Source organism: Colius striatus, chromosome 16, assembly GCF_028858725.1.
Source record: "Colius striatus isolate bColStr4 chromosome 16, bColStr4.1.hap1, whole genome shotgun sequence".
NCBI lineage: Eukaryota > Metazoa > Chordata > Aves > Coliiformes > Coliidae > Colius > Colius striatus.
In genome coordinates this window covers 7,197,169-7,218,301 of record NC_084774.1, presented here as the reverse complement: position 1 = coordinate 7,218,301, position 21,133 = coordinate 7,197,169, and the positions used below count along the sequence as shown (strand labels likewise).

Sequence of the window (21,133 nt, the reverse complement as noted above, 5' to 3'; positions counted from 1 at the left end):
CCCCTGGAGGAAAGGAGCCTGGGAGATAAGCAACAGGAGCCAGGGAACGCTCTGCATCCTGGCTGCTTCCCAGGGGGCGTTCAGACCATCCTGCACTCCCTCCTGCACCAGCCAGGCCCTTGTGAGAACGGCTGGAGTGTCCCAGCTACATGGCAATGGCTGTTCAGAGGCGTCGGGAGCCCCACGGGGCTGTCGGGCAGTGCCCTGCCGTGGCTGCGGCTTGCCTCCCCCTGGGCCGGCCGCGGCTGTCAGCGGGGGGAAGCAGCGTGCTCCCGGACGGCTCTGAGCCCGGAGACAGACGCTGCCCTCCGGAAAGAAAGCGCCGAGGCGTGAGGGAGAGCAGACCGCGGCGGGAGGAGCCGAGAAGGGGAAGGCACAGTCCCCGCGGAATCCCCACGCGCGGCAAAGCCGTGCGGGGAACCAACGGGGCTCAGGCGGCACGGGAGCTGCGGGGAGGCAGCGCACGGAACGGCCGTCGCTCCGGGGCCGGAGCAGCCGCTGCCGGCGCGGGCACAGCGGGCAGCCGCCGCCACCGCGGGGCTCCAGGCTCCGGCGCCGCTGCTCGCAGCCGCCCCGCGGCTCCGCGGTCCCCGGAGGAAGCCGCCCCGGGCCCTCCTCTCCCATCGCCTCCCCGCGCCGGAGCGAGCGAGGCCGGGCCCGGCCCGCGGCTCCGCGTCTCCACGGCGACCCCGGAAGCGGCGGCCATTGGGCGGGAGGCCGGAAGCGGAAGGCGGGGGCGGGGCGGGGCGGCATGGCGGCGGCGGCGCTGCTGCTGCTGCTGCTGGCGGCGCTGGGCGCGGCGGGGCCCGCGCGGGCGCGGCGGGACGCGCTGCAGGACGCGCTGCGGGAGGAGCTGCTGCTGAGCCCGCTGCCCGACGGGGACGTGGCCGCCACCTTCCAGTTCCGCACGCGCTGGGACGCCGACCTGCAGCGCGGCGCCGGTAGGGCGGGGCGGGGCGGGGCGGGGCCGGGGGCCGGGGCCGGGGCCGCCGTTGGTCGGGGCGCGGCGCAGGGGGCGGGGCCTTTGAACCATTGTGTGATGACGTCATCGCGCGGGGCGTGACGTCAGGGTGAGGCCGGCGCGGGTTCGGTGACGTCATCGCGCACGGGCAGAGCCGCGGTGACGTCGCGGTTGCCCGCGCGCGGGGCTCACGCCGGCCGCAGTCTCTCACTACAGGCTCTTCCCGAAGGCGCTGGGCCGGCTGGCGGCCGCGCTGGGCGTGCGGGAGCTGCACCTCGCCCTCACACAAGGCTTCTGGCGCACCCGCGCCTGGGGGCAGCCGCCCCTCCAGGCACCCGCCGGCGCCGAGCTCTGGGTCTGGTTCCAGCCCACCGTCACCGAGTAGGTACCCGGCACGGGGCTGTCCCTCGGGGTCCCTTCCGTGGCCGCCCACGCCCGGAGCTGCCATCCTTCTCACACGAGGCAGCCGCGCGGGGTGGGGCTCTTGGATTACAAAACATCCCCTGGAATAAAGAGCCACCAAGGCCAGGAGCAGCTCTGAGGAAAGCAGAGCAGAACCCTGGGCAGTGCATGGGCTGGGATGCGATGCTGAGGGAAAGCTGCAGGAACTGGGGCTGTTCAGCCTGGAGAAGACTGAGGGGGAACACTTAAAAGTACCTTAAGGGTGGGTGTCAGGAGGATGGGGTGACATTGTTTTCTGCAGTGCTCAGTGACAGGACAAGGGGTGATGGACATCAGCTGGAACATAAAAAGTTCCACGGAACACAAGGGAAAACTCCTTTGGTGCTGAGGTGAGGGAGCCCTGGCCCAGGCTGCCCAGGGAGGGTGTGGAGGCTCCTTCTTGGGAGATTTCCAACCCTACATGGACACATTCCTGTGTGACCTGATCTGTTCCCGATCAAGAGGAAACTGCAGTAGCAGGGGGTTGGGCTGGATGAGCTCTGCAGGGCTCTTCCAATACCCACCATTCTAGGATTCTATATTCTTGTAACTGAACGTTGAAAACCCTTGTTCACTACAGGAACAGGTCATTCCTGTATGGTGTGTGTCACAAACCCCTCACTGGGGTTTATATCTCAACCTCTGATCTGTGACTCACCTCCTTTGACTCCTGTCCCACACCTGTCACCATCTCCCACAGCACACAGCCCCTGGCTGAGCAGCAGCAGCTCTGCCTGGACTCGCAGAGCTCTCTCCTCACATCAAGTGGCCCATTCAAAGTCTGCAGCTCTGGCAGCCTTCAGAGCTTCACCAAGCTCTTGCTTTAGGTCTCACAGCCTCTTCCCCATAAACCATGTCGTCCATCTCCTGCATACTCCCTGCTGTCCCAGGGAGTATGATCCCCATCTCCCTGATCCCCAGGGAGCAGATCCCCATCTCCCTGACAGCCCAGAGGTGAATGTCCTCCACATTGCATGCATTAGAATAAAATACCAAGAGAGCTGGAGAGTGCACAATCAGCAGCCTCTGTATGCTCCCTGTAGCTTCTGACAGCCAGCCTGGTCACCTCAGTCTATTCATTGGACGTTACTGATTTAATGTTTGCTGTTGCTGTTGGATTTGAGCTGCTGAGTAATCTCTGGTGTCTGTTCTCACACAGTGTTGACAAAGCCTGGAAAGAACTGAGTAACATCCTCTCAGGAATATTCTGTGCTTCTCTCAACTTCATTGACTCGACCAACACAGTCACTCCAACAGCATCCTTCAAACCTCTAGGCTTAGCCAACGGTGAGCCTGGCCTATACTTAGCTGCCTGCCTCTGCCCTCTCTTGCCTCTAGCTTTAGTGTTGCCTCATGCCACTGCAGAGAGACTGGGAGCACATCCTGGAAGGACTCTGGTTCTGGGTGTGCACAGTGAGGGTTCTTAACCTCCTCCTGGAAGCATTTCCTCTCCCTAGGAACAATGCTTGGATTTGAACAGAGGAGACTCCCAAGCAGTTCATGGCAGATGCTCCCAGGGCCTTGTCTGTCTCTCTGACAACACCTAGGGAGGGCTGGAGGATTTCAACCACTCAGAAAAACATCTGCTAGGGGATACCTTTATCTGTTTCCCAATGACTCCAGATAGAGTGGGATCTACTCCTGATGGAGCTTGTGGCATTTCAGGGATGCCGAGGGTGGTGGGCTGAGGTACACCATAGGGTGGGACAGGTCTGCTGCTGCTCTCATGCCTCTAGCAGTACCAGCCTGTTGAGCCTTCTCCTCCTTGCCCAGGCACAGACCACCGTCTCTTGCGATACGCCGTCCTGCCCCGGGAGGTCGTCTGCACTGAGAACCTCACGCCCTGGAAGAAGCTGCTGCCCTGTGGCTCAAAGGTAATGGCAAGTCCTGCTGCCGTGCTGGGCCGCTCCTGATGGAGCGGGATCTCACCAGTCATCCAGGGAAGTTGCAGCAGGGCCCTTCCATGGGAGCAGAGAACAAACCTGGGGCTAAGTTTCTCCTCCTCTCCCCGCAGGCTGGACTTGCTGTGCTGCTGAAGGCCGAGCGCCTGTTCCACAGCAGCTACCACTCACAGGCAGTGCACATCCGCCCCATCTGCAGGGTAAGCTTCAGGCTCGGGGCTCTCTCCTTCAGCACTTCCAATCCAGCACCTTCTGTGACACTGCAAGGTGACACACCAGTTTGCCCAGTTTCCCTGTGGTGGGTTCACTGTGTCTAACACAGCTGGTGTCCTCTGGTCTCCCCTGCATCCCAAGAGGATTCTTTTGGTCCTGGTGGAGTTCCAGCTCCATTCTGGTGTCCTGCCTCTCTCTAAGGTGTGATCAGAGTTGCCTGTCTCTTTCTTGTCCAGGATGCCTCCTGCCTGGCTGTGTCCTGGGAGCTCAGACAGACCCTCACTGTGGTCTTTGACACCTTTTCCAGTGGCCAAGGAAAGAAGGGTAAGCTTGGGGGTGTGCCCTGTGGTCCCTGATGCCCCCAGGCTGCAGCACTTCACCTGCCACACGCTTTGTTTCCCACAGACTGGTCCCTGTTTAAGATGTTCTCTCGCACGCTCACTGACGCCTGTCCTCTGGCATTGCAGAGCAAAGTCTACGTTGACATCTCCCCCAAGAACAAGGTAATGCTCATGAACCACAGAACACCTCCTGCTCCCTCAGTTCAGTCATTTCATGTGGCTCTGAAATATCCTCAGATCTGCCCCTGGCATGGCTGGGTCCTCCAGGGGCCCTCTGAGGGTAAGGAAGGGAGGTGGCTTCCTCCCTCTGCGAGGATGAGCATGGTGGTGTTAGTGGGAGTGCTGAGCTGGCACTGGGTGGGAAGGAGCTTTGCCCAGAGCTGCCAGTTACCTCCTTTTATGAGCCATTTGCTTTCTCAGGAGAAGGAATTGCTGGAAGTGACCCCCGCTCCGACATCTGTACACGAAGCCATTGTCCAGGGCGACAAGAGAACTTACGCTGTGTATGACCTGCTGAGCCCCTCGCTCTTCAATACATCTCGCAGCCTCAACGTGCAGCTGAAGTGGAAGCGACCCCAGGACAGCTGTGAGTGACCAGAACTTCACCTGCACTGCTGGCCAAGGTGAAGAAAACCCACCCACCTAAAACTCAGGTGGTGTGGCCCCTCCATTCCCGTGTCGCTTTCCACAGCGGAACTGCCGACCCCCGTGCTCCACGCCCAGCGCTACGTGAGTGGCTACGGGCTGCAGGCCGGAGAGATCAGCACTCTCATCTACAACACCCACCCCTACCGGGCCTTCCCCGTGCTCCTGCTGGAGACTGTGCCCTGGTACCTGCGACTCTATGTGCACACTCTGACTATCATCACAAAGGGGAAGGAAAACAAGCCAAGTAAGTAAACGTTCCCAGGAGCTCACGCCACTCAGTTCCCTTGACACAAGTGGCTCGTTCCACACGTGGTTTAGACCTTCCCTTGGGCCCCAGCGATCACTGGGAAACTGGACTGGAAAACAAAACATGTTAGGATATGTTCCTAGCCTGCAGTTCAGTGCTCACAGCAGAGTTTCATTAAGGCTGTTTTACAAGAGGCACGTGGGTGGTACTTCATAATCTAGACCAAAGGTCTAGGCTCTAGGCCAAAGTGAATTGATTTTTGTAGTAAAGGAGGCTCAATTTAGAACTGGTGACTGGGTCTGATTTTGCATTTGTACCTTTCCAATGAACACCTGACTTTCATGGGTCATCAATTCCAAAGACCAGGCAGATTTAGCATTAACACCATGGATCATCAACTCCATAGACCAGGCAGATTTAGCATTAACACCCACTTGTTGCATCTTGACTTGCCCAGGAAACCTTTCCTAGGACAGTGGAAGCAGGAGCACCCACCCCGGTGGACATGTCCAAGCAGTGTGAGATTGGACAAGGTCCCCTCACTGACTGTCTCTTTGGGCTTAGGTTACATCCACTACCAGCCAGCCCAGGACCGCAGACGGCCTCACCTCTTGGAAATGCTGATCCAGCTGCCTGCCAGCTCTGTAACTAAGATCACAATCCAGTTTGAGAGAGCCTTACTGAAGTGGACAGAGTACACACCAGACCCCAATCACGGCTTTTATGTCAGGTAATGACATACCTCAGCTTCTCATCTCTCGGGCCTCATGTAGGACTTGCTGCCCAGGTCTCTGGGGATGGGAAGAACTCCTGCTGTCTCATTGCTGGCAGGACTGACACTAGCATGTCCTCTGTCTCCTTAGCTCATCTGTGCTTAGTGCCCTGGTGCCCAGTGTCATTGCGATGAAGGATGTGGACATGGAGCAGAGTCCGCTGTTCACCTCGCTGTGAGTGCCTGTGCTGGGGAGCGGGGCCATGGTGCAGTGCCACAGGCTGCTGGCCATTCTCATCCCTTCTGCTGAGCATGAAGCAGCCACCCTGTGCTCTGACCCTCCCTGTCCTGCTCCCATTTCCCTCAGGTTTCCCTCCTCCGATGGCTCCAGCTACTTTGTGCGCCTCTACACAGAGCCGCTGCTGGTGAACTTGCCGACGCCAGACTTCAGCATGCCCTACAACGTCATCTGCCTCACCTGCACCGTGGTGGCTGTGTGCTACGGCTCCTTCTACAACCTGCTCACCAGAACGTTTCACGTGGAAGAGCCAAACCGGGGCGGGCTGGCCAAGCGACTGGCCAACGTCATCCGCAGGTTCCGGGGGGTGCCTCCGCTCTGAGAGAAGCCAGGGCAGCCCTGGGGCTGAGCCAGGGAGCACAGCACAGCACTGCTGCCTCTTGTCTTTGCTGGAAGTAGCCTGCCCCGTTTTGCTGCCTGGATCACTCTTGGGGATCCAACAAGCTGAGAGATCACTTCCATCAGTAAGATGAGGAAAGGCTTTAAGCCTGTTGACTACTGAACTGCACTGCTGTGGGATAGGGAAAAGGTATAAGACTTCTTTTTGGGAAAGGGTAACTTATGGGCTGGGAATGATGCTGGCAGTAAACTTGAGCTGTTTTGTACATTTGTGCTTCTCCTGGTTGATTTTCCTTTCTCAGCCTTGCTGGCAGAGTTGACCCTGTGAGTCTCTGCAAGCTGCTGAGTTTCTACCACGCTATGTGTGGCAGCTGGAAGGAGATTCAATACATGGTATGTAAAGGAGTACAATCTGTAGTGAAGAGATGGGTTCATCTGCTCTGCCATCTCACCTTCCACAGCTGCCACGTTTCATAGCCCCCTCCTGCCACACCTCACCACATTGGAGCCAGTTTTCAAATGAATTGTTGGCCATGGTGTGTGTCTGTCCCCTCAGCCATGGAAAGAGGTTATTTTCCTCCTCAGGAAAAACCTCTTGCTCCCAGCTTCTATTTGGAGCAATTTTGAAGCCCTTCCACCTGCTCACCCTTCTGCTGCAGCACAAGATTCTCCTCTGACTCCTTGATATAATTTCTGCACATCTGCCTGACAGCTCACAGTGTCCCCAAAGCATCGAGGCATGCAAAACTCTGCATGGGCAGCATGGCATGCAGCAGAGTGTGCCTTGCAGCCATGTGCCCTGCAGCCAAGGGTGCCATGCAATACTGCAACCCATGCAGCAGTGTGCCATGCAGCAACAAACCATGCAGCAGTGTGCCATGCATCCAAGTGTGCCGTGCAGCTGCACGATGCCACGCAGCCTTGTGCCGTGGAGCTGCACAGCGCAAGCAGTGCCAGCTGCGTGCGGAACCAGGCTGCCCTGCGTGGAAACGCCACTGTACGCTGCAAGGAGACAGAACCGAGCCCCTCAGCAGCCCCAGAGCCGCTCAGGCCATGCCGGCGCTCGAGCCAGCCGCTCCGGGGCGCATGCGCAGTGCGCGCGCTGCAGGGCTGCCCGCAGCGCTGCCTGACAGACCCGCGCGTTCCCCCCGCCGCCCCCCGGCGCAGCGCGGGCCCGTGCCGGAGCTGCTGCGCGGCGGCGCCGCTCGGGTCGGGTCGCGGGCGGGCGGGCGGGCGGGCGGGCGGGCGGGCGCGGGGTCAGGCGGGCGGCGGGCAGCCGCGGCGGGGCCCTGTCGGCACGGGCGGGGGGCGGCGCCGCTGGCAGCGCGGCCTGTCGCTCGCTGCCTGCCCGGGCGCGGACGGGCCCGCCATGGCGGCGTGAGGCGGCGGCGCCGCGCCGTGAGTACGGGGCGCGCGGCGGGGCCCGGCCTGCGAGGGGCCGGCGGGGCGGGGGGACAGCGGCCCCGGGGGAGCGGTGCGGCTGCCTCTCGCCCGGGCTGCGGCGGGGCCGGGGCCGTGCCGGTTGGGTAACTGTGGGGAGCGGGGCGGGGGGGGGGAAGCGCTCGGCGGGTTCCCCGGGGCGGTGGCGGCCGGTCGGGGCCGGTCGTGCGTGGGTACACGAGCGCGGGTGTCACCACTCCGTGCGGGCGCCCGCCATAACGCGCCGTGCTCCCCCGCAACGCTCGTCCCAGCCCCTTCCCAAGGCACAGCCCGGCCCGTGGCCCCACTGAGCAAGATGAGCTCCCTGACACCTGCCCCCCCCTCCCTGCGGCCCCTTAGTGCCGGTCCCGCAACCCGTTCACACGCGGTTTGAACGCCGCTCCTTACATCGCAAAGGTGCAAGAGAAGATGAGAACCGAAGCTCTTAAGTGCAGCCCATGAGGCACTGAACTCTCCTCTACTCATTACCCCTGTCTTGCAAATGCTGTTATGGTGGAGTCACCTCTCCCTTTCCAGCCTAGATGTCAGAAGTCCCCAGAAGCCTTGCCTCTGCTTCATTTTTGCCTCTTTACCCAAGACACACGAAACTGGCCATTGTCTGGCTGCATTCAGGCTGCTGCAGCCTAGGGATGGCACAGAAGGTAGAGATCCAAATGAAAACACAAAAAAACTTCAGGGGACTCCAAATGAGCCTGGAGATCCTGATCTTTGACATTAAGGGCAGAGAGTGGGAACGAGGACCACTGAGAATGAATAAATAAGTAGAAACACAAGCAGCAATGCTTCAGCCCCCACCTCTCAATGTTGACATCCCTTCCACCATGGAGCTGGCTCTGCTCCTGTGCTTTACTGTGCAGAGACACACAGCTCACTCTGCTGCCTTCCTGCTTGCAGGTGGAGGTTTATTCCTCCCCAAAGCTGAGCACACTGCAGTCCAAGTGGAGTGGGCACTGCATGGCCTCTGGGCACTGGCTAATTAATCCCCTAGTCAGTAACAAAGCTCAGACAGCAGCTGTGGAAGAGAGGAAAAGAATGGCCTGACAGCCTCTGCTTGTCACAAAATTAGTTGCTTTGCCTTGTCTCTAGCTTGAGAAATCAAAATACTTCATAACCCCGAGGCTTGGTTAGTCAAGGATTTTCTGCCCTTTGGAAACCACAATTACGTTGCACCATACCTGAGTCTACATCAAGTGTCCAAGGCAGGGATTTATCAAATACAGCCTTTGCCAAAAATTAGAGAGTCACTTTTTCCAGCTGAGTCACACCAGCAGATAAAGCTTTAAAAAACAGTGGCAAGGCTAAAACTATAACCCTGAGGAAGTTCCATCCCTTATGCTGCAAATAGATCTTTGAACAGTTATGGCTCTTGGGTTTTATAAGAGAGAGAGAACTGGCATCTAGAAATCTGGTCAGCTGTAGCTTTTCTTAGCTGAACTCCTCAAACTCATCCCTTGATAGTTCTCTCACCTTGGGTTTTTTTTTCCCCAGTGCTTTGGATATTGTGTGTTTTTTAGCAGCTGTTTTGGCATTTGAGAGTTGGTTTTGAACACGTGCTGTCAGGGTGAAGCACTGCCCACACACATCACTTCGAGTCAGGTGCCTGGGATAATGGGGTTGATTTCAACAGCAGTAAGCAAACTGTACTACAGGTGAGCAGAAACTCAGAGCAGGTCCCTGAGGCTTACTCTTAAGTTTATGTCCTCTGCCTTACCTGAGAGATTTTTATCTAGACAATGTGGCTTTTCATTCCCAAGCAGAAACTTTGGTTTCTGGGAAAGGGGGAGGCTGGAGCCACCACCCCTCAAGAAAAAGGTGACTCGGTCATTTATTGCAGCCCTTTAAGTGACTGTTCCTTGTGGACAGGACTGCCTTAGTAACTGCCCTGGTAAGGTCTGAACAAGTGTACCTTTGAGGTGCTTGGTGAAAGCCAGCTGGTTATTCTCCCCTGTTAGGGTAAATGGACTGTTAAGGAATTAGATATTCTTGATAAAGCTATAGACTTGGTGTTGGCACATTACAAAACATATAAAAGCTGTGGTGTAGGAATATCTCTTGGCTTCTTAATTGCTGAATCAGCTTGGAGAGTTCCAAGGAACAGCTTGTAGCTCCCCAGATGGGTTTATTCTAAAACATGACCCCTCCACTGCAAAGCACTTGTGCTGTGCTGCTCACTTCTGACTTGTCGATTCCAGTTCTGTTTCTGACTGGGAAAGGTGTGCTGCTCCCCTCGTGCTGGAATTGCAAAGTCCTCCCCACAGACATATGCCAGTAGCACCTGCTGGTTTTCAATGGTCTTGGAAGGGAAGGTACCAGAAGGAAGGACTTTGAACACTGTGGAAGCTGGTTAGTGAGCATTGGTGTTGGCTTACTAATGAGGTGTGCAGGGAACCTCCCAGGCCTTGCTGCCCTGGCAGCACATGGAGATCAAACAGTGCAGCAGCAGCATCGGCTGGTGTCTTCTGCTGAGTGGTCTGAGCAAGTTCAAGTAACTCCAAGAGCTGTGGAGGAGTGAGAGGAGGCAGCAGTGGTGGGGTGAGAAGGAGCTGTCTGGTAAACACGAGTGGCCGCCAAGTCAGATGACTGGAGCACGAGAGCAGTCTTGAGGATAGCAGGCCACTGGGCTGGCTGAGGAAAGGGATGAGTCAGGGCAGAACAAGAGCAACTGGTTGAGGAAAAGCAGGAGGGGGTTGTGCAAGAGGGAGCTGGTAGAAACAGTGTTGGGTGACAGGTTCTTGTTTGCTCTGGGACATGGTAAACTTCACCTTGGGTCATGAGGAGGAGACAAAGACGACAAGGCAGGAGTGTTTCATTTGCAAGTTTCACCTTGCTTGAGAATCTGGGCAAAATGGAATATTGTTAGGGCTTCAAGAAGGGACTGCCACCTACCCTGGGCACCCAGGGGACAGAGTTCCCTGCTCAGGGAGGGACTGGAAGCAGGAGATGCTGTTTCTTTCTGATCAATAGCATGGAAAGAGAACTCAAGTGTCAGCTGTATAAAGGAATCTCTAGTGAAGAGCTAGAAAGAGTACATATTCTAGGAGTGAAAAGGCCTTTGAGGAAGACAGAGCTGCAGAAGTCTCTTGTAGCAGGTACCTGATCTAAGATTAGCTCTGGGATACAGCTGACAAAGGGTCTTCAACCTTGAACTGGTGGATAGCAAAGGGGCATGTGAAAATACAAGTAAACTGACAGACACAAGACTGACTGTTCAATGTCTGCATCTGTTTGAAGTCCAAGAAGTTTGCAGATTGAAGGGCACTGGCATCGAAACCTCACACTAAAAATAACCACTATTAAGTGGTTCTTTATTCTGCAGAGTGGCTGCATTGATTGCTACAAGCAACTGGCTCTTGCAGGAAACATCACTATCTAAAAATGGGTGACTTGTTCAGAGATGGGTTTGTGTTTGTAGGAAGTGTTAAAGTCAAGCTGACACACTCAGAATCTGCTCTCTGCTTAGAGTCCTGCCCTGGTGAGGAGACCAGAGTGTGGAGTGAACCACAGCTACGTCGGGAATTACAGGTGTAGTTAGTTGGGAGCTAAAGGCTCGGGAATGACACGTGGCCTTACTAAAGCTGAGAGACTTATGACATCAGACCTGAAAGATTCTAGAGTTTGTTCTTGTGCTTTTTGGACAGACACATTGTCTTAGGTTGGTTTTGATCTGTTTCCTTACTCTAGAGACAGAAAGCCCAAAGCAGTGATCTCTAGGCACTTCAGACTGAAGCTTCAGGAATGAGTGACCCACAGGCTGCCTCACGTGTCCAGCTGCAGAAGTTGGGCTGGTGGGACTTGAGAGATAGGAAAAGTAGCTAAAGTGTGACATGATGTTCATGCAGTGGTTTGTGCTGCTCGGTGTTTGGAGCACTTGAGAGAGAAAGACTGGAAAGAACTTGAAGGAAGAACATCTCAGGAGGACTGAGGCAGCTGCAGGTCGTTGAGTGGGTCCAGCTTTGTTGTATTCAATGCTGAACTGAAAAGCTGGGTGGTGGGGCTTAATTTCTGTTCAGATATTCAGTGTTAAATCTTCTCTCTCCAGTCTTACTCCTTGGAAAAATGTTACCTGGTACTTCTGCATTACTTTCACTCCAAAAACATCTAAAGGGATTCACAAAGGCTGTAGCAGGCAGGATGCTTGGCAATAAGAGTTACTTACGATAACAAGTTTATAGATGGGGGAGACGGGGGACTGGGACTAGACTTGTGAGTCACCTGCATGAAACAGGATTAACATTGGGAATTTTAGTCTTTTGACTCGACTTTATCCATATGGCAACATAAAATAACTTCTTCCTCCTCCTTTGGTTGCCCAACTGCAGCTTAGTTGTACTCCCTGAACCCCCACTGCCCTCTCTGCTGAGGAGCACTTGCAGAAGTGCCAGCACAACTTCCCCCAGGTCCTCAGGCCTGCTGGGCATGCTGCCTGGCAGCCTCTCTCATGGAGGTTTAAACAGATCCTGCTGCTGAGAACAGCTTCTTGCTTCTGACAGCAGAGCCGGTGGGTACCTGTGAGCTCACAGAGCTGTAAGACAAGTCTGACCTCAGTGTTTTTTGGGAAGAGGCCCATATGTGGTTTTCTCTTGGCTGTGCTGTGTGATTCCTCATTCCCCCTCCCTCAGCCAGGAAATCCCTTCTCCTGCCAACAGGAGCCAGGGAACGTGCTGTTTGTTTACCTTCTCACTCCATCCTGCTAACCTTCCCACCCCCTAGCTGTAATCCTGGCAGGCTCTGCTCAGCCCTTCAGCCTTCTGACACAGCACTACAAGTATTTCCAGATAAAAGGGTTGCTGCAAGAAGCTGTTCTGACCAGGCTCTGCTTAGAACAGCTTTCCCAGCATTACCCTGCATGGTTTTGCCTTTTTGGGATAACAAGCTAGGAGCACCCTCTTCTCATGGTTTCCTTACTGCTTCAACTGGAGGAAAACTTCCAGTTATTCCCTCCCCACAATACTTATACCTTCTAGCCTGACCTGCTGTTGCTATCCCAAGCTGCTAAACTCTACTCTTCTGCCCTTTTCAACAGCTCTGGCTCTGTCAAAGCACCACTAAGGTGTTTATCATTTTTAAAGCCATCTGAAATTCTTGGATGAAGATGTTTGTACTGCTGAGAAAGAAAAAAACCCCTCACACACTCAGGGTAGCTGATGTGGCTGCTAAAGGTAGAAGTGTGTTTTCTGGACTGGTAGTGTGCTGCTGTCCCTGGTTACAGAAGCCCTTAAAGCTCAATGTTTCCACGGGGTTTTATAATAATCCAAGTGAGGAAATCCTGTGTTTACACCACTTATGAAAATTGCCATTTTGAGACTGTCCCCTCTTTGATCTATTCACATACTTTGTCTTAGCTGACTTTAGCTGATTGGCAAGGGTTGTAAATCCCTTAAGCAGGGACTTGCCCTCCCCTTTGTTCTGCAGCCTGGATGCTGTCGAGGCTTTCCTGGGTAGTGACACGGGGAGCTTGAGTTTTATGCTGTTCTGGAAGACTTCATAATGGGTCTGTACCTGGGGAGGAGGCAGTCTGAGCACTTAACACTTCCCAGATACTTCTGGCACTGATGCTTCCTTAACACTTCTTTGTATAACTAATAGTTGCACTAATAATTTGCCCCTCTGTTGCAGTTTGTTTTATACCATCACTCGAGTCCTGGATAAATGTGTCTAGGGAAGGCTGGGGCAGCTTGTTTTCCTTTCTGTTTCCCTCCCTTCTTTTCTGTTCCTGTACTGTGCTGAAGAAAAGAGTCTCTCTGGGTAAAAGCCTGAGAAACAATACCCAAGGAATATACCTCTGCACCACCAATGGATCATCACACCTCCAACCCAGTGGTTCTGAAAGCAGGAAACTTGCCACCAGCTCCAGGACACACCTGAATTTAGGACTGGGAGCTCAAGCATCCACATAAACGCTTGGGAGTAGAGGAAGCTGTATGAGAGGAAGGGCTGTTGATTAGTTTTTGCTGAGTTTCTCTGCCAGTCTGACACTTTACCTCTCCCTGCAGGAGAGCCTGCTCGCCAGAGGCTGTTCTGGAGCACCTGGGATTGCTGCTGCCACGAGGCCCCAACCAGTCAACCACCATGTACTGCCTTCAGTGGCTGCTCCCCGTCCTGCTCATACCCAAGCCCCTCAACCCAGCCTTGTGGTTCAGTCACTCGATGTTCATGGGCTTCTACCTGCTCAGCTTCCTCCTGGAACGGAAACCTTGCACAATCTGTGCCTTGGTCTTCCTGGCAGCTCTGTTCCTCATCTGCTACAGCTGCTGGGGGAACTGCTTCTTGTATCACTGCACAGGATCCCAGTTGCCAGAGTCAGCTCACGACCCCAGCATAGTGGGCACCTAGAGAACATTAATCTTCCAATCTGCTGAGGGCTCTTGGTTTGCTTTTAAGAAGAGGGTGGGCTAGGGAGGAGGGGGGTGTTAGGCATGTGACTGGAGTCAAACCAGCCTGTTTCCTCTGTGTGGACAAGAGTGGTAAATTCTTCCCACTCTGCCTGCGAAATCCGACTTGTTTACTTTTACAACTCTGGCAGCAGCACCTGCTTTTTTGGAAGCAGAAATCTGGGGGTTTTTCTTCCTTCCCATATCACTGGGAAGGGACACCAGCCCACCTAACAGAACTGGTGGAGGACAGAGCTACTAGCCCAAGCTGGAGCTGTATGTCACCCCTTTGTTTGCACCAGGCCATGGTGGTCTAACTCAGGGCTCTCAGCCCGCTGATTCTGCTCGAGCAGCTACCAGATTCTCTCCATCTTTCTCTTGGGGGGAGCCAGCCTTCGCATCTTGCTGATCAAGGGCAAGCTCGACAACTCAAAGCTACACTTGGCCAAAAGCTGCTGGAGCCAGAGGCAGTTGAGTCATCTCCTCCTGCTCAGCCAGCCAAAGAGATGTGTGCACTGCCCAAGTGCTTTCTGAACTCCTGCTCCAAGCTCATAGCCTGAAAGCCACAGTTATGCTGCTGCTTTTATAAAGCTTCACAGGTAGTGGAGACTGGCTCTTCCTCTTTAGATTTTCAGAGTTTACCCAGGTATTGACTGTTGGGATAAAGAACCAGCATGCTGCAAGGTGTGGGGCTTTGGAAGCCACGGAGCCTCAACACCAGCCCACACAGCCAGGGCAGAGAGGATCCCAAGGTGGAGGCACAGCTTGGAGCAGTAAATGCTTTGGCCACTTTCAGTGATAGTGTTTCGTGCCAGGAGGTGCTGGTGCTACTGACTGGAGAAGGGAGGAGGCTGGGGGAGTGCCTGGCACCTGCATCTCCCTGACAGAAGGATGCCAGGGGGCTATGGGGATGTGGGGAGTCTGCCCTGCCCACTGGAGCTGTGCAGAACGCCACACTGCACACAGCACTGGGCAGCCCTGGCTCCTGGGGAGCCCAGCCTGGGGCAGAGGCTGCTTTGTGAGGAACCTCAGAGGTTAGCACAAAACACTCTCTCAACTTGAAAGGGTTCCCTCCCATTTGCCATCTGTTTGTCTTTACTTCAGTCTTGTAGTAGGAGAGCAGCAGAAGTGGCTATTGCTGTCCTGAGGAAGTCCAAGCTATGAGGTTGTGAAACATCCAGAGCATTGTTTGTTCATTGCACAGCTGTTCAAAATGTTTAATAAAGCTTTATAAACTTTGGTCTATGGCCTCCTGCCCAGCATGATGCATTGGCTGCTCAGCACGGGTGCCTTAGCCCAGCAATCATGTGTCTCTATTGTTTCTTCCAGCCCAGTAACCCTGGAGCACCTCGGCAAGAGGCAGAGCCTGTTTGCCCTGTAGCTCCTGGGACTGGCTCTTCTTGTTCACTGTGTAACCCCACCATGGGCAGGCCTAGAACCAGACAGGTAATTCCCAAACAGACCCATCTTGCAGCCAGAAGCACCCTCCTGTGCTGTACCTGACTTGCCTAGCAGATGCCCCTTTCCCTACCACTTAGGAAACTGCTGATCCCCTACACAGCATCAGCCCAGCCCAGGACACCACAGGCTCTTCAGCTGTCCCCTGCCCTGGGCAGAGGCCAGGCCACAACCCAACTGCCACGAGCTACCCCGGGGGGAGACTGAATCATGTCAGCTCTTCCTCAGCCTTGGCCATGACCCTTTGTAATACTGGGGGGAGAAGGGACACGTGGATGCAGGACTGTTAGATCTGGTGGTACCTTAGAGTGTTGAAGGGGGGAGGAGCTGTGCTGATGGAGCTGAAAACAGCTTCCTCTGCCCTGGCTGCAAAGGCCTGAAGACCAAGTCCAAGTTGGAGAAGGTTCAGGGCATATCAGGGTTTACATGTTTAACAGAAGTGTGTGCCACATTGCTGACAATAGCTGTGACAGCTCTGTCACCTGTCAGCAGGGAAACCCCAGCAACTGCCACAGCAGAAAGAGCAAAGCAAGGACAGGGGAGGGTGTCTCGTTTGCAGGCTGTGACAGGGCTTGTCTATGCTCTGAGTGACACTCATTTATTTAACTTAACTCAGACAGTGCTTTTAAGAGTCTGTGTTTTCATTGCTAACTAGCCAAGCTGCACTTGACAGCAATTTAAATAACTCCTAGCCAGGCAGCCAGACAGCCCCTGGGACGAGAGCAAGCAGGGGTTTGACACACAGCTGCAGGCTGTCTCTTCTGCACAGAGCTAAAAAAGCACAATGAAAGAGGAAGGCTGCCAGGGCAGTGACAGGGGAGATCTGGGCAGACCCTTGGGTGAGAAACCCACTTTGTGCAGCCCTCCCATCCCCAAAGTGGATAAAGAGCAGTCTGAAGTGCAGCCAGCCCTCACCAGCACACTGTCTTACCCTCTTCAGGGCACTGAGATACCATCTGCATTTTAAGGACAGAAAAGTGAAGTGACTTCATCATGGTCAGACAGGAAGCCTGAGGCAGCGTGAGGAGCCCAGCCAGGTCTCACATCCCATGTTAATGCTCTGCTTGTCTTCTACAAGGAGACCATGAAAAACCAGACTGCAGAACAGGTCAAACCTGATGGCTTTGGGAGAAGCCACCACAGCTTCCCAGCCTCTGCAGCCCACGTTGTCCTGTGCCCTTGGGCAGGTGTTTGCTGCTACATGGAAGAGAGCTCCCAGAGGTGACTACCCTGTCCTCCAGAGGCACTGAGGGGTCTGTCCTGAGGCCCACAGCTGGGCAGCCACAGCAGTGGCTCTGAAAGCAGCAGGGCTCAGCACATGGGCTGTGCCGTGCCAGGGCTGTCTGTCAGGAGAACATTTGGCCCTGACTAACCAGGCTGGTGTGGCTTTTTGAACACAGCTCATGTGTGGCAGTGGAGCTGCCCAGGGTACAGGGAGGGAACCAGCTCTCTGAAGCCACCAGCCCACTGCTATCCACAGCTGGATCCCACTGGGGGATTAGTGCCTCCTGCCTGGAGGCTCTCCCTGCTTGCCCTGAGACGAGTCCACAACGTGGCCATACTGACAGCAGCAGAGGGAGCAGAGAGGTTGATCCTGCTGAGGGGCTGTTTGGGCTGGAAGCACCCACAGCCAGCTCAGAGAGGCAGCTGATAACACCAGGCTGCCACAGCCACCAGCCTCAGCCCCTGGAGCTGCTCCAGCCAAAGCCCTGAGCCAGGGAAGCCACAAACCCCATACTAGGCCACAAAGAGCCCTGCCAGTGCCCTTTGGCCTTGCCTGTGTCTGTCTCTGCACCAGAGTGGTTTCCCAGGGAAGTAAGCTACACATCAGGTGAGGACTGCAGCCCTTCCCTCACGAGCCTGGAGATTAAACCTTAGCAAGAGGGTTTTGCTACTCCTGTGAGCAATGATGGCAAATCCTCTGGGAGCAGGGCAAGGGAGGACAGAGAGCTCAGGTGCCACCCAGACCTGCTGGGGGGTGAGGGTTGAGGCTTTGTCCTGAAGGTGACACATGCTGGCAGACTCCCCTTCACCCCTTGCTGCCAGGCAGCAGCAGGCACAGCAGGGCTGTGGGGGCACAGCCAGAGACCCTGGAGCCTGGCACTGGGGCAAAGCCCCACTGTGAAGCAGCCCTGCTCCTGCCAGGTGTGGGCTGGGGGAGAGACCCTGGCCACACAGCCCAGATTTGCTCCAAGAGATCCCCAGCACTTCAGGGCTGCCCTCTGCATACCCTTAAGCATTTATGCTCTCAGAGCTGGGGGCAAGAGCCAGGATCCAATGTGCTCTGGGGGCACTGCACTGAGCTTGGAGAAAGCAAATAGGATGTTCAGGCCAAAACAACTCACCCTTGCCATTTGAGAAACCCATTGCCAACACAAACTGCCCAGCCTGGGACTCTCAGTCACTGCCCCCACACACAAACCCTCTCACAGGCTTACAGGGCACAACAGGAGTGTGAAGCAAACAGCAAGATTAATTCCATTAGAGGAGCCATGTGGTGTAATCCCCAGAAGCATCTGCCTGGCTCAGGCTGGGGATGCCTGGCAGGGGCTCCCACTGCTCTGAGGGGACTGAGGAGGGTGACTCCACAGCACAACAGCCACTGAACATAGCCCAGGTTGGCTGCAGGTCCCACCAAATGCCCCAGCCAGATTTACAAGATTCCTCAAACCACCAAGGCTGAGATCAGACACAGAGCAAGTGAGACCGAGGAAGAATTGAGCAGAGCCATAAACAGGGCTTGGACGTACCAAATGTGGTCCCTTCATTCCCTGAGACAACTCACCACAGACACCTGCACTGCTTCAGGGCTCAGGCTGGACCACAGCACCCCAGTTCCTCCCCACAGCACCCCCAGCCTCTCCCTCCCCAGCAAAGATGTCAAAGGGACAAAGCTGAGGGCTAGAAGTTCCACACCCTCCCTGGGCAGCCTGGGCCAGGGCTCCCTCACCTCAGCACCAAAGGAGTTTCTCCTTGTGTTCCAGTGGCACTTTCTGTGTTCCAGCTGATGTCCATCACCCCTTGTCTGGGGCACTGCAGAAAATGGTGTCACCCCATCCTCCTGACACCCACCCTTCAGGTACCTGTAGCAAAGCAGACCTGCTTCTTGCCAGCTTGTGATGAGGCAGATTCTGCTGTGAGGAGGCCTGTGCCCCTCACCTCCCCATCCTGCCCCCCCAGCCCTGCCCATGGGGCTGGCAGCCGCCTCTCCTGCTGCTGGGCTGGGGGTGGCTCACCAGGCCCTGCCTTTGGCCAGATCCCAAAGGCATTGGCCAGAAAAGCGCCAGAAGCCACCTACACAGGCCTTGCCCACACTCCAGAAGCAGCTCATGCCCCAGGAGTGCCAAGGAATCCTCTCAGACACCTGTTTTTTTGGTGAGGTTTGTTTGTATTCAGTTATCAAATTGCAAAGTATTTACATCGACATCAGAGTTTGAAAGCATCTCCACACCCCCCTCTCCCAAAGCTGGACCTTTTCAGGTTTGTTTCCCAAAATTTTCTTCTTATCCAAAAAAGAAATGAAAAGAGCTGAATATTTTGACACTGGAAAAAGGCAGGTGAGGGGCGAGGGGAGCTGGGGAGAGACACGGATCCACACGTTGTCTGCATAGTCGGTCGGAGATCTTACAAAACACTGCTTAAAAAAATGGCACAGGGGAGGAGCAGAATGTGTGGGGTGGTACTGACCTGGGGAAGCCAAAGGACAGCCTTGGGGTGAGCTCCCCTCTGGGCTTTCTTGGCTTAAACAATCCAGTGGCAGAGAGCAATGGTGATGGAGCAGAGCTACTGCTGCCGCTCCAGGGCTGCAGCGGTGAGGCCAGAGGTGCCGGGGCCCAGCGAAACCAAGATGGACACACAGCCCCAGGGCCCAGCCCTGGGAGGGCTCCTGCAGCCTCACTCCACTCTCCTGCCCCCTCCTTCGGCAGAGCTTGCCAAGAGCCATGGGGAGTGCAGCCAGGCCGGGGGGCCTGAGCCGAGGCTGCGGCGCTGCTCGGCCGCGATGGAAGCGCCGGGTCCAGCCCCGTCCCGCTGCACCCACACAACCCCCTGCCAAAGGTCAAGCCCTGACCTGCTGCTCCTGCCTTCTCCCTCCCCAGCTTTCAGAGCAAATCTGGCTTCCACACGTTGGTTTTAAGAGGTTCCTGATGGTGATGTGGTGTAATTTAGGCAGAGCTCTGGCACAGGCCGTGGGAGGGACTTCACAGCTCAGAGCTGCAAACAGGGACAGAGCCAGCACACCGAGGGCTGCAGACTCCCTGCCCAAGCACAGACAGGTAGGCACAGCAAATCTGCTGGGAAGCCAGGGAGAAAGGGCTCAGAGTCCCAGAATGGTTTCAAAAGACCTCCATTAAAGCAGTTGCTGTTCTCCAGCCCAGCAGGATCTGTCCATACTGCCTGACAGCCCCTTCGAGCTGGTTTGGAAGGTTTTATTCATGAAAAAGGAGCCACCAACCAATGAAGTGAGCACTTGGTTCATAAAGAAGTGGCTGGGGAGCTGTGGGAGGGTGGGAGGCAGCCATGTGCCTGGGCCCTGCTCCGCTGGAGGCTTGGGGAGGGGGATTTGGCTGCACACCCTGCCCACACTCAGTTCCCACCTGGCTTTCATGGCACGCTGGCACCACGGCAGGGGCTGGTGAGAGGTGTTTCGGGTCTGCTGCTTGCAAGGAGGCTGTGCCCCAGCCCACAAGCAATGGGGAAGCAAAGCAAGCCCATGGCCTGAGGACCAAGAGGTGGCTGAAGCCACTGGCTCCCCTTACTGCACCCCTCTGCTGCGTGCCAGAACCCATGGCACCCCTGCATGAGCACTCCCCTCTAGCCCCCATCCCATCCCTGGCCCAGGACAGCATCCAAACCCGCCAGATCTTTCTGAGTCAGGGTGCCTGGGATCCAAGTGAGGGAGGAAAGCCTTGTGAGCCACCATGGCAAAGGGTTTCCAGCTGGACAAAGCCACAGGAGGGGGAGAAAAACCCCCAAGACATGCAACACAGTCAGTGTTTGGGAGGGCACTGGGATTGCTCAAGGGCTATGTACAAGCAGGGGTGGAGGGGAGAGAGCAAGGGCTGGGTGCAGACCCCAGAGGCAGCCCACAGGATGTGTGTGGGGCAGAACTTGGCATGGATGGCCACCCACTGCTGTAACAGCAGGCTGGGGTCTTGGGGACTGAGGAGGGGGAGATGAAGATGCAAATGTCTGCCATGGGGCACAGCACTTCCTAGGACTCTCCTCTGGGATGGTGACCCATGGCTGGGACTGCTCCTGCTGCATGGGGACTGCAGCCTGGCAGCTGACATGAGGGGTGGGGGGAAGGCAGCTAAAAATGTGCTGGGTGGGCAAAAGCATCTGTAGAAGATGAATGTTTCTGCCAAAACACTCCCACACACTGAACAGCCACATGTGCCATGCACCCAAGCCCCTGCTGGCACTGCATTTGGTATCAGGGCCAGTCTGGGAGACTCTGCTGTGGGAGAGCTGGTGTGAGCAGGGAAGGCTGCTGAGGGACTGTGGGGGGCTTCCCACAGGCTGGCTGGAAGACCAGGAATGCTCAGTGGGAGTGCACACAGCCAGGGCAGTGGGGGTGGCCACAGGTAGGGCCAGGGCTCTGCCCACCCCCCTTGGAGCTGCTCCCAGGAGAGTCAAGATGGGTCCCATGGGGGGACTGGAAGATGTGAACACCCAGGTGCTGCCATCGTTGGGCACTGGAGCCACAAGCAGCCACATTTCATGCTCCCAGTGCCCACTGGCCCATGAGCCTGGTGAGGCTGG

General features: G+C 55.8%; 2 protein-coding genes across 2 annotated transcripts; both read left to right on the top strand.

The window, feature by feature from the left end:
• The first annotated feature begins 155 nt into the window (after positions 1 to 155).
• Positions 156 to 6,367, top strand: PIGT (phosphatidylinositol glycan anchor biosynthesis class T). Its single transcript, XM_062009430.1, has 13 exons — positions 156 to 730; positions 787 to 941; positions 1,165 to 1,342; positions 2,562 to 2,689; positions 3,176 to 3,276; positions 3,417 to 3,503; positions 3,753 to 3,840; positions 3,922 to 4,019; positions 4,278 to 4,443; positions 4,549 to 4,749; positions 5,317 to 5,482; positions 5,616 to 5,699; positions 5,832 to 6,367. Exons 1-13 carry the CDS (start codon positions 156 to 158, stop codon positions 6,082 to 6,084), a joined length of 2,280 nt encoding a protein of 759 aa, XP_061865414.1. The 3' UTR covers positions 6,085 to 6,367.
• Positions 6,368 to 7,411: 1,044 nt separating this feature from the next.
• On the top strand, positions 7,412 to 15,152 carry BLCAP (BLCAP apoptosis inducing factor). The gene is made up of 2 exons (XM_062009040.1): positions 7,412 to 7,499; positions 13,535 to 15,152. The coding sequence occupies exon 2, from the start codon at positions 13,611 to 13,613 to the stop codon at positions 13,872 to 13,874; it is 264 nt and encodes an 87-aa protein (XP_061865024.1). The 5' UTR covers positions 7,412 to 7,499; positions 13,535 to 13,610; the 3' UTR covers positions 13,875 to 15,152.
• Positions 15,153 to 21,133: the final 5,981 nt, after the last annotated feature.

What these genes read in the sequence shown, in the direction of transcription:
- PIGT (XM_062009430.1), top strand. Translation starts at nt 156, where the DNA reads ATGGCTGTTCAGAGGCGTCGGGAGCCCCACGGGGCTGTCGGGCAGTGC. An exon ending in TTCCAGCCCACCGTCACCGA is followed by an intron (nt 1,343 to 2,561) that starts GTAGGTACCCGG and finishes GTTCTCACACAG; the next exon opens with TGTTGACAAAGCCTGGAAAG. An exon ending in GGGGAAGGAAAACAAGCCAA is followed by an intron (nt 4,750 to 5,316) that starts GTAAGTAAACGT and finishes CTTTGGGCTTAG; the next exon opens with GTTACATCCACTACCAGCCA.
- BLCAP (XM_062009040.1), top strand. Translation starts at nt 13,611, where the DNA reads ATGTACTGCCTTCAGTGGCTGCTCCCCGTCCTGCTCATACCCAAGCCC.